Source organism: Mus pahari, chromosome X (genome assembly GCF_900095145.1).
Source record: "Mus pahari chromosome X, PAHARI_EIJ_v1.1, whole genome shotgun sequence".
Taxonomy (NCBI): domain Eukaryota; kingdom Metazoa; phylum Chordata; class Mammalia; order Rodentia; family Muridae; genus Mus; species Mus pahari.
Window position 1 is genome coordinate 140,573,380 of NC_034613.1, and position 16,555 is coordinate 140,589,934.

At 41.2% G+C, this 16,555-nt stretch overlaps 1 protein-coding gene across 7 annotated transcripts in view; it reads right to left on the reverse strand.

The window, feature by feature from the left end:
• Reps2 (RALBP1 associated Eps domain containing 2) overlaps positions 1–16,555 on the reverse strand; it is a 218,286-nt gene that overhangs the window by 17,536 nt on the left and 184,195 nt on the right. For all 7 annotated transcript variants that reach the window (XM_029534081.1, XM_021187406.1, XM_029534083.1 and 4 more), the window contains 2 exons: positions 9,914–9,997; positions 7,356–7,501 (listed from right to left, as the gene is read on the reverse strand). In XM_029534081.1, the coding sequence (XP_029389941.1) occupies positions 7,356–7,501; positions 9,914–9,997 (230 nt within the window). The remainder of the gene's footprint in view (positions 1–7,355; positions 7,502–9,913; positions 9,998–16,555) is intronic.

A 16,555-nucleotide genomic window follows, 5' to 3' on the forward strand; every position in this document is an offset into this window, starting at 1 on the left:
CCTGCCTCTGCCTCCCAAGTGCTGGGATTAAAGGCATGCAACACCACGCCCGGCTCAAAGCAGTATTTTCTAAGCAGACTGCTATATGCATGTCACAGGCCACTGCTTCATAGTGCTGGCTGATACACACATCTACCACATTTAGATGGATATTAAGGGATGGACATTCTCCTTTCTTTGGGATAAGTGTCCTGAACTGTTTTATTTGTTTGATTGTTTGGTTGGTTGGTTGGTTTTGTTTTGTTTTAATGTGTTAAATAGGCTGAGGGAAAAATGTCAAATCCATTTATGTAGCATTCTTAAAATGACAAAATTATAAGAATGGAAAATTAGGCAATTGTTTGCTAGGGGCTATGAATGTTAGATAATAGGAAGTAGGTATGATGCCATCATACTGATTATAGTGATTGTTCCACAAATCTACACAATATGACAATATGTTCTAAAATGGTATAGAGTTATCCTAGTTATAGTTAGGTAAAATGTAATCATTGGGACAACCTGTAAGAGATAAGAAAAGTTTGCTTGGTATTACTTTTTGTTAGTTCAAAACCTAGTTTACAGAAAGAGATTAATCAGAATCAGATGCCTCCCCATCCTTAAACTCCTAGCATGCTATGCGAGTCAGCTTAGAACTGTCGTCTCGATTGCCGCCCTCCACCGACATGGGCAGATGCCGTGTATTTATGCTTGTGTGAAGAAACCCTCACTTCCAGTTTCACACTTGAATGGAGGCTGGGACATCCTTTTCTAAACAGCTTCTCTCTCCTAGGTATAAGAGAGAACTGGTCATAGTTAAAGTCCAGTTCAACTATGGCCCTTCATAGCAAGGCAATTAATCTATGGAGCTGAAAGTGGTACACTTCTTCACAGAAAAAAAAGGGACAAATACCCTTTAGAAGACTAGAAAAATTTCAGGAGTCCAAAGGTTTGCTGTAATTATTTTCTATAAACCACCCCTACATCCTCACAATGAATGTGGTTCCTTAAAGTTTTTTATGGGTCAAGAAAGAATATGCTAAGATACTCCAAGCTGTTGTGTTGCTGTTATTGTTGTTTTGATTTTTGTTTATGTTGTTGTTGTTGTTGTTTCTCATTTGTAACCAAAGGAGTTTTAAGTAAAGCAAATATCAGGTCCCAACTTAGACACCAATGTGTGGTCTAGGGCATCTGTTAACAGTTCAGGAAAGGTGTTTATCTTGCCTCTTAATTGCTTCTGAAGTTTTCCCTTACAAACTTCCCTAATGTTTTCCTCCATGTTCCAATCTGGACAACAAATGGCTCTGTTTCAAAGGCAGAAACCTGTCCAGTAGATCCTGGTTTTGTTTCATTCCATTGCATGCCACGTCATCACATGGAGCAGAAGCACTGTGCAGCACTGTCACCATGAGAGTCTAAGGCAGAGCACCTCTCAAAAGAGTTTTTATGCTGTCTTATGGTGTTTATGGGGATTGAACTCAGAGCCATGTGTGTGCTAGGCAAGCTCTCTACCACTAAGCTCTCCTTATGCCCTCTTGTGTTCCATACGCTCTAACATTTCTATTTCAACTGGCTACGTGGCCACCTGCCCTATTCTTATGTTTCATACTTTGCTGTGATGAAATACCTGGACAAAGAGGCAGTTTAGAAAAGAAAGGGATTTATTTGATTACAATTCCAGGTTATAGTCTATCACAGCCAAGAAGTCACAGTGGCAGGAGCTCAAAGCAGCAAGTCATATGACATCCATAGTCAAGAACATGCAGAAATACATGCATGCAGACCTACTTATATTCTCAGCACCATGGGCCTAGGTAATGGAGACAGCCACAGTGGGGTGGATCTTCTTACATAAATTAAAAATCAAGACAATTCCCTCACAGACATGCCCATAGGCCAACCTGATCCAGACAAGTCCTTACTTAAGACCCTCTTCCTTCCTCCCAGGTGATTCTAGGCTGGGCTAAGTTAACAGGTAACACCGATCATCACATTACCCAACCATAAATTGTATTTCTCTGTTGCCTTGGTAGGTAAGAACATGTGACTAAGTTTTAAGCCAGTGAGATCAGAAAGATTTTAGTAATAAGCTGGGGATTTTTCTCTCCATTTGTTCTTTCTCCCTTTCCATGCGACCTGAAATATAAATACATTGGTGACAAGTCACCATTAGCATATGAATAAAGGCAAATTCCAACAAAATCAATAACAGAAGACAAGATGCCTGGCTTTCTAACAGAGCAATCCTACCCTTCTGAAGTATATTTTCTGCTCAAGTAGCAAATCTGAATTTTGAAATATATATATTTTTGCTTATTCTTTGAGAATCTGAAACATATATAAAATATATTTTATTATTTTAAAGGATATAAGCTAGGCATAGTGGCTTACACCTATGACACAGCACTCAGAAGGCTAAGTCAAGAGGATTTCCAGAAGTTTGAGGCTAGTCTAGGCTATGAGGTAGCAAGCTATAGTTCAAGATCCTATCTCAAAAAAAAAAAAAAAAAACCTTCCCCAAAAGAATATAAAGAGGATTCTCTAAATGGAAAAAAATATATTAGCCTGTATATTTTGGCTCACACCTGTCATGCAAACATTTGGGCAGTGATAAGAGGCTGATGGGGAGTTCATCATCCTTAGCTACATAGAGAACCAGCCATGGCTACATGAGATCCTGCCTTTAGGAAAAGGATAAATCTTCTTAGCCTTATCCCTGGGCTTTGATTTCTCCCAAGGAAACTGGGTGCATCTTCTAAGTCCCAAACTTGTGTTGCCTTTTCTACTGTTGTAAATGGAGGACTTCCATCAGGTATTCAAGCCATCAATCCCTTAGACAATCCCAATATATCAAGCATACGGAGGGAAAGGAAAAAACCTCCACCCACATTGAGCACATCATGCAGCCAAACAAACAGGCTATACTAGCTGCTAGAGCACACTCTGGAGTTAGAGGGAAGAATACAGACTAGAGAGTCTGGCACAAGGCCATGGTACTGTCATATGGTGTCCTCTGTCTCCACACTGCATGAATAATCCTATTTTCCAAAGGTTCATCTTTAGTAGACAAGAAAGATTGGGCAAAGAAACAACTAAGCCAAACTGTTTCTAAGCCAAATTCATGTTTGTCCTTATTAATGATGACACATTATGAAATGCTATTGCACATAACCTGGACTCAGCAGTTTACTTGGACTAACTATTTCTTTGTGTGGGCAATGTAAGAGCAAAAGCTGAATTTGTTTTTGACCATGGTTCACTTTTTATGTTAATTTCTATAAAAGCTGATGACAGGTTTACAACTAGTTCTACTTTATTTTTAGCATTTCTTCATGTTCTATTGGAGAATTAGGCTTATAGAAAATGTTTGGGACTCTTTTTCTCATTTGCCTCAAAGATAGTACCTAGCAACTAACACTGTGAACAAGAAAAAAGTTGGGAAGGGTGACTTAACTATATATATAGCACATGTCTAAGGGAATCTGAGCTTACATCCCTCTCAAAACTCTGGCTTGGGAAAGACCTATAGGCCAAACATTTTGTATATTCTGTCTTTTGCTCCAAGCCTTGAAAAATTATGAACATTAAATTCCATTCTATTGTGACAAAATAAACTGGTCTTGGAACTAAACTAAGAAGCTGTATAAAATCCTCTCATGTGAAAACTTAGGTCCTGACTATTCACACTGTTACCTGTGCACTAGTCTCTTAGCTAAATACTACATGATCCCCACACTAGCATGCTGACAGACATTCACAGAACAAATGAATAGAAGAAAACACCATTTCAATAAATACTGTAGGGACAACTATATAATTACTATGCCAAATAATGAATTTGAACCTCATCTTCACATGAGATACAAAATGAACTCAAAATAGACCATAGGAGTCAGCATTAGCTATAAAGTGACAAGACTTTTCTAAGTAATTCATCTTTGAGAACTTAGATTAGGCAAGAGTTTCTTAAATATGACAATAAAAATCTAAGTACCAAGTAAGACATGGAGATTACACCTTCAAACCCAGAATTTAGGAGGGAGAGGTAGATCTTTGTGAGTTCATGGCCAGACTAGTCTACATACTGAGTTACAGGTCAATCAGGGTCACAGAGTGAGATCCTGTCTCAAACACACACACACACACACACACACACCCACACACACACACACACACACACACACACACTGTAAACTTGGTACTTCAAACTATACAGAGAGAGGGAAAAAACACAAACAGGATAGGAGAAAATATTTGAAAATCATGTATCTGACAAAGGTGATGTATGTAGACTATATAAAAGATCCCATAACTCAACTATAAGTAAAGGATATGAGTAAATATTTACCCAAAACTATATTCAAATGGCCAATTAGTACAAGGAAAGATGCTCAACAATATTTGATCATTAAGGAAATGATAATCAAAACTGCTGTAAGATGCTACATTACAGTCACTAGAATAGATGACTGCCTAAACATGACCTGAAAGAAAGACGATACCAATAGATATGCTAACGTGGGCAGGAAAAAGATCACAAGGCCTCAACCCACAAAAAACTACAGGCAACTAAGGAATGCCGCGAGCAAGAGAAATGGTCTTCCTCAGTGAAGAGCACACCAATTGGTTACCACCAAGTGGTCAGTCCTAAAAACATACATGCCAGGAACACCAGACAGACGGAGCAGGTTGTGGGTATGTATTTAGGAATGCTATATGAATGTAACAATAGTTAATGAAAAAAAGAGACCATGAATCTGAAAGAGAGCAAGGTGGGGGCATGTGGAAGTGTTTGGAGAGAGGAAAGGAAAGGAAGGGTTAATGCAATTATATTATAATCTCAAAAAATATTTTTACAGAAATTAGATAAATATTGATGAAGAAGTAGAGATCTAGAACCCTCATACATTGCTGAAGATGTAAAATGGAGTGGTTGGTCAGTGTGAAAAAGAATCTGGCACTTCTTCAATGTGTTAAACATAGCATTACCATGTAAGTCCAAATTTTACACATATATGTATTCCCAAGAAAAACAAAAACATAAAGTCCACACAGAAACATGAACACAGATAACACTATTTATTTAAAATATGCAAAAAGGTCAAACAACCCAAAGGTCTGATTGATGAATCACTGAATGATATGTGGAACACTAATAGAATAGAATAGTATTCCAGCCCAGAGCTAAGGCTGTCCCACAGACCACTGCACCCAAATCCCACCCAGACAGAGCTAGTCTCCCAGGAGTGTTCTCACTCCTAAGCCCACAGGTGAGATCACCACTTTTGCTCCAATAGCTGTTCAAAGAGGGACTGGCCAGGAGTGTACAGGGCATAGGAACAGCAGAACAGCTAAAGACAGGATCCTTCTGGTCTCCATCTGCACCTGGAGTTTAGGCTATTCCACAACCCTCCATACCCAAATCCTGCCTGGAGAGAACAGGTCTCCCCAGGACACACCTAAGATCACAGGCTCATAGGCCCACAAGAGGGACAAGCTCCAGTCAGAGACAGCAAGACCAACTAATACCAGAGATAACCAGATGGTGAGAGGAAGACCAAGAACCTAAGCAATATAAACCAAGGCTACTTGGCATCATCAGAACCCAGTTTTCCCACCATAGCAAGTCCTGGATACCCCAACACACCAGAAAAGCAAGATTCAGATTTAAAATCACATCTCATGATGATGATAGAGGACTTTAAGAAGGAAATAAATAACTCCCTTAAAGAAATACAGGAGAACACGGGTAAACAAGTAGAAGCCCTTAAAGAAGAAACACAAAAATCCCTTAAAGAATTACAGGAATAGTATTCCACATAAAAAATTAAGTTCTAATTCATGCTACAATATGGAAGAACCTTGCAAACACTAACAAAAGTAAAAAGTCAAACACAAGGGATGCATGACTATATTGATGTAAAATGTAAGCAAAGTAGAGACAGAGGGTAAATTAGTGGTTTCCAGGAGCTGGGCAGGGAAGGGATCTTAGGGAACAACTTCCACTGGGCATAGAGTCTTTTGGAGATAACAAAAAAAGGTTCCAAAATTATACTGTGGTGATGATCACATGAATTTTGTGAATATACTAAAAGCCACTTAAGTGTATGCTATGCAAATTATATTTCAACAAAGCTGATTAAAAAAACAAAAGAGGAAAGCAACACCTCTCTGTGTGAAGTTCACCAGATGCCTGCAATCTACCTTGGAGGGCAATGTGGCCACCAGTGACTGACTGGAATTAACATGAAGCTGAAATGAAGAAGGAAAACAGCCATCTTTGTGCCTGACAGAACTCTATGCTCCTGGTTAGGAAGGTGACAATGATGCAGAAAATCACTTCCTATACTGCTTGATGGCTTCAGGGAACTATCCCTTTGGGGAAAGAAAAATCCTCTCCAGAAGGATACAAAGAACCCAAATGGGACCCAGCTTGCAGAGAACCTGTTGCTGTTCTTTCCACAGTGGTGTGGCAGAAGGAAGGCTCCAGAGCCCCTGAGATCTGAAACCCTCTACAGAAAGATCACAAGGGAGCGCAAGCATTTGCGATACTGGCCAGCATTGGATCACTTCGAGTCAAGTGACAGCAGTGGGATGTTGCCTTCAATATTTCACCTAGTGTCACTACAGAATGGATCTCAAAGACAGCCTTCTAAGGAGGGTGGTTTGTCCTGGCCATGGTGTCTCCACAATTCCTCCGGTATCTGTTCCAGATGGTAAGGGAGGTATTATAGAAGATCTGACTGCATGATTCAGTACTGACGTAATGAAAAACAGGAACTCTACTATCACACTTCTGTCTGTATTTGTGTGTTGGTTCTCCCCATCTTTGTCCCCCACCTGTGTCAGAATTTTTTCTCGAATCTTAGCATCTTGCCTTTGCCTGACCACCCCAATGGCCACTGCTCTTTCCCAGCTGGCACATGAAGATGTTTTCAAATCATACTTCATACCCCAATTCTGCCGAGAATTGGGTCTATGATTGCTGAGCTGGCCATGTGCCCTAAAGGAACTTAAGATCAGGCATGAAATGAGAGAAAATGGCCCTTCCCATACTGACCTCTTCATAGGAAAATCTGGACCAACACAAAAAGGGTTATGAAGGAAAGAAAAGAGGAAAGATGGGAAACCAAACCAAACACTCGCCTAGGACTTGCCTGCTCCTCTGGGTCAGGCTAACTGGAGTATAAAGTCTACTATCAGACTGGGAGCCTTAAATGCCACCACAATCACCATCACCAAGGCAGAGATGACTATGACAACCATCAAACCCTATGGCTAGGAACAGAAATGCAAACACATTTGTGACAAATACATATGCACGCAGATGTAAGAGGAAGCTCCCCACATTCTTCACTCATCTTTTTGCCACTTACTTTTGTACTGTTGGATGGGGTTTTACCATTGCTGCAGAAGCTGCCCCTCCAACTGCAGCAGCAGGCTCTTGGCTTTCTGTACTTTGATTTTCAGGTCGGAATTTCCTGCGAATAGGCTTTGATGGAGGCTGAGCATGTGGTGCATCCTGTGGATTAAAAATAAACCTAAAAAGCTTAAAAACATTTTTTAATGATCCCTCCATCTCTCTTGCCACTGTTCACAGTTCTGTGCCCAAGATCAAAAGACGTCTCTATTCAAACCACACACCACAGACCTGTAGCTGATACTTGGCTCAGCAAGTCCTGGAGGGCTGCTGGCAATGGGTTCCAGCAAATACCCTACCCGTCTGTCTTTTTAAAATACACTGGGAATCTACTACCCTTGCTGTTACCAAGAAGAACACCAAAATAAGATTCTAGTGATATTATTCTTGTCCTTTTTTAATGTTGTAAACAATCTATACTTTCTTGTCTTTAAAGTCACATAGATTTTATATAACAGCAGTTCTTAGCCTCTGGGTTGTGACCCCTTTGGAGGTCACATATCAGATATTCAACACCTCAGATACTTATATTACAATTTATAACAGTAGCAAAATTACAGTTATAAAGAAGCAATGGAATAATTTTATGGTTTAGGGGTCACCACAACACGAGGAACTGTATTAAAGGGTCACAGCATTAGGAAGATTGAGAACTACTCTTTTATAACCACAAGGTCTCTTCTAATTGAAGACAAAACTGACGCTTGCCTCACTCTGGACCTTTTTGAAGAATATATTTTACAGTCTGTATTGGTCTTAGTCATACACTCATAATTTTCCTACTCCTTATCCCTACATGAAGTCAAACAAAAAGTCAGTGTGTTCAAGGAAAGAGTTGCCCTGCTTCCTTAGAGGACCCCATGTCACCTTCCAAGCCCAAGGTCCGGTCTCTTAGCTAAGAGAATGATCTAAGGGATAATACCGAAGACCAAAAGGAAGGTGAGAAAGTAATTAGGGTGCACGATAGTGAGTAGTGCCAGCTGGGAAAGAACAGGGGCAAATGAGGTGGTCAGGCAAAGGCAAGGTGCATGACACAGGTGGGGGACAAAGACAGGGAGAAACAACACACACACAGCAAAACAAAACAAGAAAAGAAAGAAATCATGGTGCCAAGAAAGGGAGGCTGTCCTACCCACCACAAGGGGTACTAACAGGGTCTCACTGTTACCTGGAGTTACTGTCTGAAACTAGATGGTTCCAGATTCTCGCTGTCCTATTCAAAGAATTTCATATCAAGCACATGAACGGCAAAGCAGCAAGGTGCTTGATTTAAACAGACCATACAATCTGCCTCTGTAGGCAACAAGTCTGTCTCATTAATGGATAGGATTGGATACAATGCAGAAATCAGCGGCCTATTGTTTGGGGCTTTCTCTTAGGGGGCCAGAAGAAAGAGCAAGTTTCTGAGGGGTTTAATATGGAGGATTCTATTTGATTGATAGGCTTGAATTATATAAGCCTTTTCCACACTATGCATGTCTTTTCTTGTGATATATCTGATTTTAATCATATGCACACCCAACCATGCATATATAGACATAAGATGGTAAATAGAAAGTTTTCCTTAAAACTTCATACAGAAGATACAGTTTGCCTTAATGCACACACATCCAAAACTAGTTCAGGCCAAATGGGCTCCCTGTGTCTCATCCCTGATATGTTCTGGGCATTTTTCAAAGGAAATTGACCACAAATGTGTAACTACTAAATGGTTACTAAAAGACCTGAGTAATTTGTGCCATTGTTTGAAGTGAGGTATGCATGAAACTTGATGCAACTGAGGGTCCTTGGCTGCTGGCTACACTCTTAGGAGAGCAGTGTGTGCATACTGGAAACCAAGTAAAGTCCAAAGTTGCAAAACTACACCACCTACACTTCGTTAGCAGTTATATAGAGGCTTACTAAAGTTACCCAGCTCTCTCCACATTTTATACTTAATTTTATATGTTGTTAGGTGTTCCAATATGCACACACTGCACTCTTAGGAGAGCAGTGTATGCATATTGGAAACCAAGTAAAGTCCAAAGTGGCAAAGCTACACCACCTATACTTGTCTGCTTCATTAGCAGATGAATAGAGGCTACCAGAGTTACCCAGCTCTCCCCACATTTTCTACATAATTTTATGTGTTGTGTGTATGTACACCATATGTATACAATGAGCACAGAGGTCAGAAAGTAGTGTGCTACCATATGAATGCTAGGAACTGAATCCAGGCCCTAGCTAATGCAAGAGCAGTAAGCATTCTTAAAATGCTAAGCCATCTCTCCTGCTCCTCCAAAACATTTTTTGATCTTGTCAAAAGCCAAGCAGCCATGCTTAGTTGGAAGGTTGAGGAGAGTACAAACTACCAGGGATATCCATGGCCCAGCCCCAGAACCTTCAGGATCCTAATCTTCAAGAAGAATTCACACTTCGGGACTGTGGATCGGTCACATTCATCTTGGTGGAAACTTCCAAATTTCTGTAAGAAGTCTTCATGCTACCAGCACAGCATCTTTCTGCTGCTCTTACCTTCTTTGTTGGGCTGCTTTCTGCAGCTTGGGAAGGAGCTCTGCTCAGCTGAGAGTGTAAATCAGCTTCAGACACTGGTTCAGTCTGTAACAAGACCAAAGAGAAGGTAGATATGCAAAACTCAACTGTGTAAACATATGACCAAGAACACTTTGGAAAAGACTTACTCAGGAAGACCAAGCCATAGATACGCAGTTATCCTTAGGGAAAATCTTCCACCATAGACCTTGCTAATCCCTTCCTTGTCTCCTTCCAGTATCAAGAAAGGGAACCATGAGTATCTCATATATTTTTACATACAGATTTCTTTTTTTTGTTTTGTTTTGTTTTGTTTTGTTTTGTTTTGTTTTGTTTTGTTTTGTTTTTCGAGACAGGGTTTCTCTGTGTAGCCCTGGCTGTCCTGGAACTCGCTTTGTAGACCAGGCTGGCCTCGAACTCAGAAATCCGCCTGTCTCTGCCTCCCGAGTGCTGGGATTAAAGGCGTGCGCCACCACCACCCGGCTTACATACAGATTTCTTAAAAACTAACACTTTAAAAAATTATTTAAAAAATACTAGATGAGAAAGGGTTAGGAAAGGACTTAAGGAATACTGAGAAAAACAATCAGCTCATAATAGACCCATAATTTTTAATATTAAATTCCTAATAAAGAAACACGATGTGGGCCGGAGAGATGGTTCAGTAGTTAAGAGCTGCATTTCCAGAGAACTGAAGTTCAACTCTCAGTGCCCACACCAGGCAGCTCACAACCCAGCTCTACAAGATTAGATGTCCTCTTCTGGCTTCTACCTACACACACACACACACACACACACACACACACACAAATCTTTTAAAAACTGGAGCACTCTAATAAACATAGCCATTTACCTTTAAAAGGGAAGGAAATATGTAATGACTGTAGCAATCAGAAAGGCTGACTATTAAGTGCACAAAGACTGATGAGGGATACTCCCAAGCACTTCACCACATAGAACACAGCCAAGAGGAACACAGGCTAAATGGCACATAAGGCTCTCTATGTCCCCAAGGCTTTGTACCTTTGGCTGTGGCAGAGCACTTTGCTTTCAGTTGCTATTAACCAGTGATGCAAAATTTTGACATGATGAGAAAAATCAGCTGCCTAGGAGCAAAATGACTTCCACATTTTACTGGTACCAGTCCTTCATTTACCCAAAATCTAATTCACTCCCCCAAATAACTCAGATTGTAGCACAAACAACTGCCATTCTGCCCCTTGCTTGGCCATTGCTGGCCTCCTACAGTGTGCCTTCTTTCCACTGAACAGACTGGCTCCTAGGGAGCTAAGGCTAGCAGACTCTGGCTGCCTTTATATTCTCCCTACTCACCTCCCTTCCAAAATGGTACCTCTGGTGCTCTCAGGTGGTGGAGAAGTGACACTTTCCAAGTTGTAGTCCATCTCTCTCCCTTTTCTGCTCTGACTGTACTCAGCTCCTAAAATGTAGACTTTTTCGGGGTTCTCTGTCTTCAGTTCCCCTGCCGCAATTTTTCCCCTGTTCATTCTTTCCAAGGATAACACCATCTGCTCCTGAATCTTACTTACTTTTTTTATTAATTATTTATTGTATGTGCATGCACGTGTGTGTCATGGTACATGTATGGAGGTCAAAGAGGACTTTTTGTGGGAGTTACTTCTCCTTCCTCAACATCTGGGTCGCAGGGATCCTGCTCAGGTTGTAAGGCTTGTCAGCGACCACCTTTACCCACTGAGTCACCTCACCGGCCAAGTTATTTATTTATTCATTTTGCAGTACTGGAGATTGAACCTAAGATTTCATACTTGGGAGGCAAGCACTCTTATACAATATCTCCAGCCCTTGTTCCTACATTTTATCCTGAACAACTCTTCTCCTACCTCTTTTAAATCTAGATACATGCATTCAACATGCCTGGTGTAAGTTCCACCTGTTTCTCACAGCTTCTCCTTCCATTAGAGATGGCTGTGTTACTCATGCCGCTGCTGTTGCTATGATTAGACTCCAGGACAAACGGAATTCAATGCATGTGTCATACAGACCTTTCACAAGTGTTCTGCATAAATTATTATATCACATCATCATAACCTTAAGAAATAGGGATTATCCCTAGCCTGCTGATGACAAACTTAAAGAAGTCAAGAAACTCACCCAAAGATCATACAAATAGCAGGGTCTGAGGCCAGGTTTTGAGTTTCAAAGCTAGGCTTGTTACCATGGTTTCAAGTTCCAAAGCTAGGCTCGTTACCATGGTGCAATACAGCCTCAGGCACTCATAGGCCTCAATGCTGTTCCTGCAAGGCATTACTTATCAAACAGCTACTGCTGGCTAGCTATGCTGGCACTCAAAGATAAACAAGGATCAGCTCTACTTACAACCATCTGGTGGTCCAGTGGAAGAAGTAGATAAATAATCAGAGATGCGTGTTTCAATGTAGTGTGGTAGAGTGGGGATTATAGGAGCACTCATTCTTGTAGGACAGTTAAGACCTAGGAGGTGACATTGCAGCTGAGGTCTGATTGAGATGTAGTATACAGTCAGCTACAAGAGATACACGTGTGGGTGAGGAGAGAGGTAGGTCCAAAGTAAACTCATGAAGGTCTATTGTACTGGCCAGTCTTATTTCAACACACAAACTAGTTAGCTGAAAGGAAGGAAACTCAATGGAGAAAATGCCTCCGTCAGATTAAAATGTAAGGCATTTTTTTAAATTAGTGATTGATAGGACAGGGTCAACCCACTGTGGGTAGATCCATCCCTAAGCTGGTGGTCCTGGGTTCTATCAGAAAGCAGGCTGAGTAAGCCATGATAAACAAGCCAGTAACTAGCATCTGTCCATGGCCTCTATACCAGCATTTGCCTCCAGGTTCCTGTTCTGTATTAGTTCCTGTCCTGGCTTCCTTCTGTGACATACTACAATGTAAAAGTATAAGCCCAATAAACCCTTTCCTCCCCAACTTGCTCTTTGGTCATGATGTTTTGTTGCAGCAATAGAAATCCTAGCTAAGATACGTGTATATACTCAGATAACCAGAACTGTAGCCTGGAATATCAGAAGATTGAGGCCAGTCTCTCAGACAGGAAGTGTAGAAGGAGCAGTGTCTTAGGGTTTTATTCCTCTGAAGAGACTCTGTGACCATGACAACTGGTATAAAAGAAAAGCATTTAATTAGGTCTGGCTTACAGTTTCAGAGTTTAGTCCATTATTATTATGGCAGGAAGCATGGCTGCATGCAGGCAGACATGGTGCTGGAAAAGGAACCTAGAGTTTTACATCTGAACCAGGAGGCAACTGGAAGAGAGCGAGCCTAGTCTGGGCATTTGAAACTCCAAAGTGCACTCCAGGTAACATACTTCCTCCAACAAGGCCACTTCTCCTACTGCTACCCCTAGTTAACGTATGAGTCTATGGGGGCCACTCTTATTCAAACCACCACAAGGAAGAATAAGGAGAGCGTGTTTAGAGGCATGTTAAGTATGAGTGAAGCACTCCAGGAGCCATACATTGTCAACAGTCTGGAGAGTGTAGCATTCACCCCCTTGTCCCTGGGAGTTCTGAATCACTCTCCAAGATCCATGAGTCAAATGTCATTTCCTAGAAGCCGAGAGCTTCCCACCCACTTAAATACACGGCTTCTGGTAAAGAATCCATCTTGAATCTGTGGTCCCTTCCTACCTGCCACTTGCAATTTATTACTTGAAAGGTATATGCTCTGGCCCCCAGTCTATGCATGCAGGCCCCTGCAGGGACTACAGGTATGCAGGGACAAGTCACAGCAGAGGAGGAGTAGCTGGTCCAGGTACACTGCCTGTTGATTTGTTAGTTCCCTCCCATTACAAAGCAAGCAGAGGTTGTTTCTTCCACCGATTCCCTGTGGAGATGAATGAAGTTTCCTCATGGAAATACTGAGGGAGATGACAAACTGACCTTTTCAACATAAATGAGGATTAGGAGCCCAGCAAAAGCAGCAGACTGACTTTGTTATTGGCACCTAAAAATAAGCAGCAATCTGGTGGGAAGCCGGGGAGGCAGTGGAAAGGCTTTTCCACTTACAAATGTACCTTTCTGAAATTGTACGTAGTGACCTGGGTATTATTGCTCTATGTCTGAAGACAGACAACTGCTTAATATTAGCTCAGAGAGAATCTTGCCAATAGTGTCCTTGGGAAGCACCCCAAGACCTCCATGTTTTGTTACCCCAGGACTGATTTGAAATGGGTTCATCTACTGAGTATTTAAAGGGATGAATCTTACAAAGGTTGGGATGTAGAAATTGGAGAGGCGGTGTCAGAAGGTGGCACAGGAGAGAAAACTAACTCTATGGTAAGAGAAATTGAAGATGAGATTTAGACATGCAAAACTGCCTCATCACAATAAGCTATTCCACTTCCGTTCATGAAAATAGCAAAGGCTTCACATTTCACATCAGGCTTAGCAGCTGGGTGGCAGCCTAAAGTGGGGGAGGTTCCTTTACTATTTCTTTACACACCCATAAAGGCAGGAGGGCCTCAGTGGCTGCCTTCTTCCTCTGTGCATTTAAGAAAGTGGAGGTGGGGAAGACTCTACTATGTCAACAGTATGGCCTTGTGCAGAAGTCTTGGTTGTATAAACTGAAGTCCACCTTTTAACTCCAATGAAACAAGCATCCACTTGGCTTATAACTGATATTACAAACAGCAGTCATACCTTCATGACTCCATGTGAAACAATATACACTCAGTCAGGATGCAGACAGCCAGGTCACGGAAGCTTGAAATACATATGTATATGGATTTATAGACAATATATATATATATATATATGTTTATTTCATCACCTTTTAGTTTATATTAATTATACATACAGGTTTCATTATGGATTAATTGCCTATAGGCACTATTAATTGCCTATAGATGCTAAGGGAGGGGTGGAGCTTCATGAGCTCCTCCCCCTTCCATGATTTTGTTGGGACAGATTGTGTACTGATCTTGTATAGGTAATTACAAATTCGGATTCTGTGAGTTCAGAAGGACAATGAGCATGTCATGTCTGAAAGTCAGCATCTCACACCAGTCCTCCACCTCCTCCAGCTCTTTACAGTCTTTCCACCCTCTCTTCTGTGATGTTTCATAAGCCTTGTAGGGGGTGATAAAGGTGTCCCATTAGGACTGCACATTTAACAGTAGCTTATTTTCAGCACTTTGAACAGCTTCTGTATTAACCATCCCTCCATGCAAAATGTAGCTTCGTTGGTCAAAGCTGACAACAGCACCGGTCTATGGCCATAAGCATAGTGTCTTAGCAAGAAATATGGCAGGCCATCATGTTCATTTAATAAAACAACTGCAATGGAGTTGGTGAGGTGGTTCAGTGGTCAAGAGCACTTGCTGTTCCTGTAAAGGACCCAGGTTCAAGTCCCAGTACCTACATGGTGGCTCATAACCATCCATGACCCTAGTTCCAAGGGATCTGATTCCCTCTTCTGGCCTCCATAGGCACCAGACATGCCAGTATTGTGCTCACTGATACACATAAAATAAAAATAAATAAATCTTAAAACAAAAATGTATCAAAAAAGCCACCGAGCCAGCAGTAGTTTCTCTAATAGGGCTTACACCTTCCCAACCACCTGTTTTGACCACATATATACAATTTTTTAATATTAATATTCCTCTTCCTCTAATATAAATGAAAATATTTTCATTCTAATTTTACAATGAAACAGCCTCATTAGATAACAGGATGATACTGCTCTGGATGTGAAAAATTAACCTGTTGCTTTATGTATTCCCATGGCTGATAAGATACAGCCTTTGTTTATCTGACTTACAAGAACAGCCACAGAGAGGCTTCTATGCATTCATTTAGTCAGCTATAGAGACTTTTTTTTTTTGCCTCTGGTATGCGAGGAGCCATGATAAAAGTATGAGCTATAGGAAGGAGGCAAATAGCTGTCAAAAGTTCTATGGTGTCCTGCTTAGATCACCTTTACATAGATGGTACACACCCATTCAGCTAGCTGCTCTGAGTGCTAGCTACTAAGGTCTTATATCTGCTATCTTCTCAATGGAGGAAGCCTGCCTCCCAAACTCACCCCAGCAATCTATAGATAATGAATGACTCACTTGTAGACAGATATAAAGGCAAGTTTCCTGCCTCAAACGGGATAGCTGGGTTGTAACTTAGGTACTAAAATCTTTCTGTGTAGATCAGGCTTAGCTCTTTTCCCTTCATCATGCTTCCATCTCCTCTTTCTGTTTGTTTCCTGAAGAGTACTCCCTTAATAAATCACTTTCTAAGATTCTTCACCTCAGGCTCTGCTTACAGGGAAGCTGACATGAGGTAGGACACAACATGCTCTCAGAAGAGGGGACTTTAAGTGTTCTTAAACATCCCCCCAACCCATGTTTGTTTTTGCCTTTATATACCTTTCTGTCTCTTGTATCACTTGTCCTGAAGGAAGCCACTTGCCATGTTATGAAGGATACCCAAGCAGTCCTAACATGGGATCCAAGCAAGGAAGTGAGGTTTCCAGTCAGTAGCCACCTGTCTTAGTCAGGGTTTCTATTCCTGCACAAACATCATGACCAAGAAGCAGCTGGGGAGGAAAGGGTTTATTCAGCTTACATTGCCATACTGCTGTTGATCACCAAAGGATGCAGGA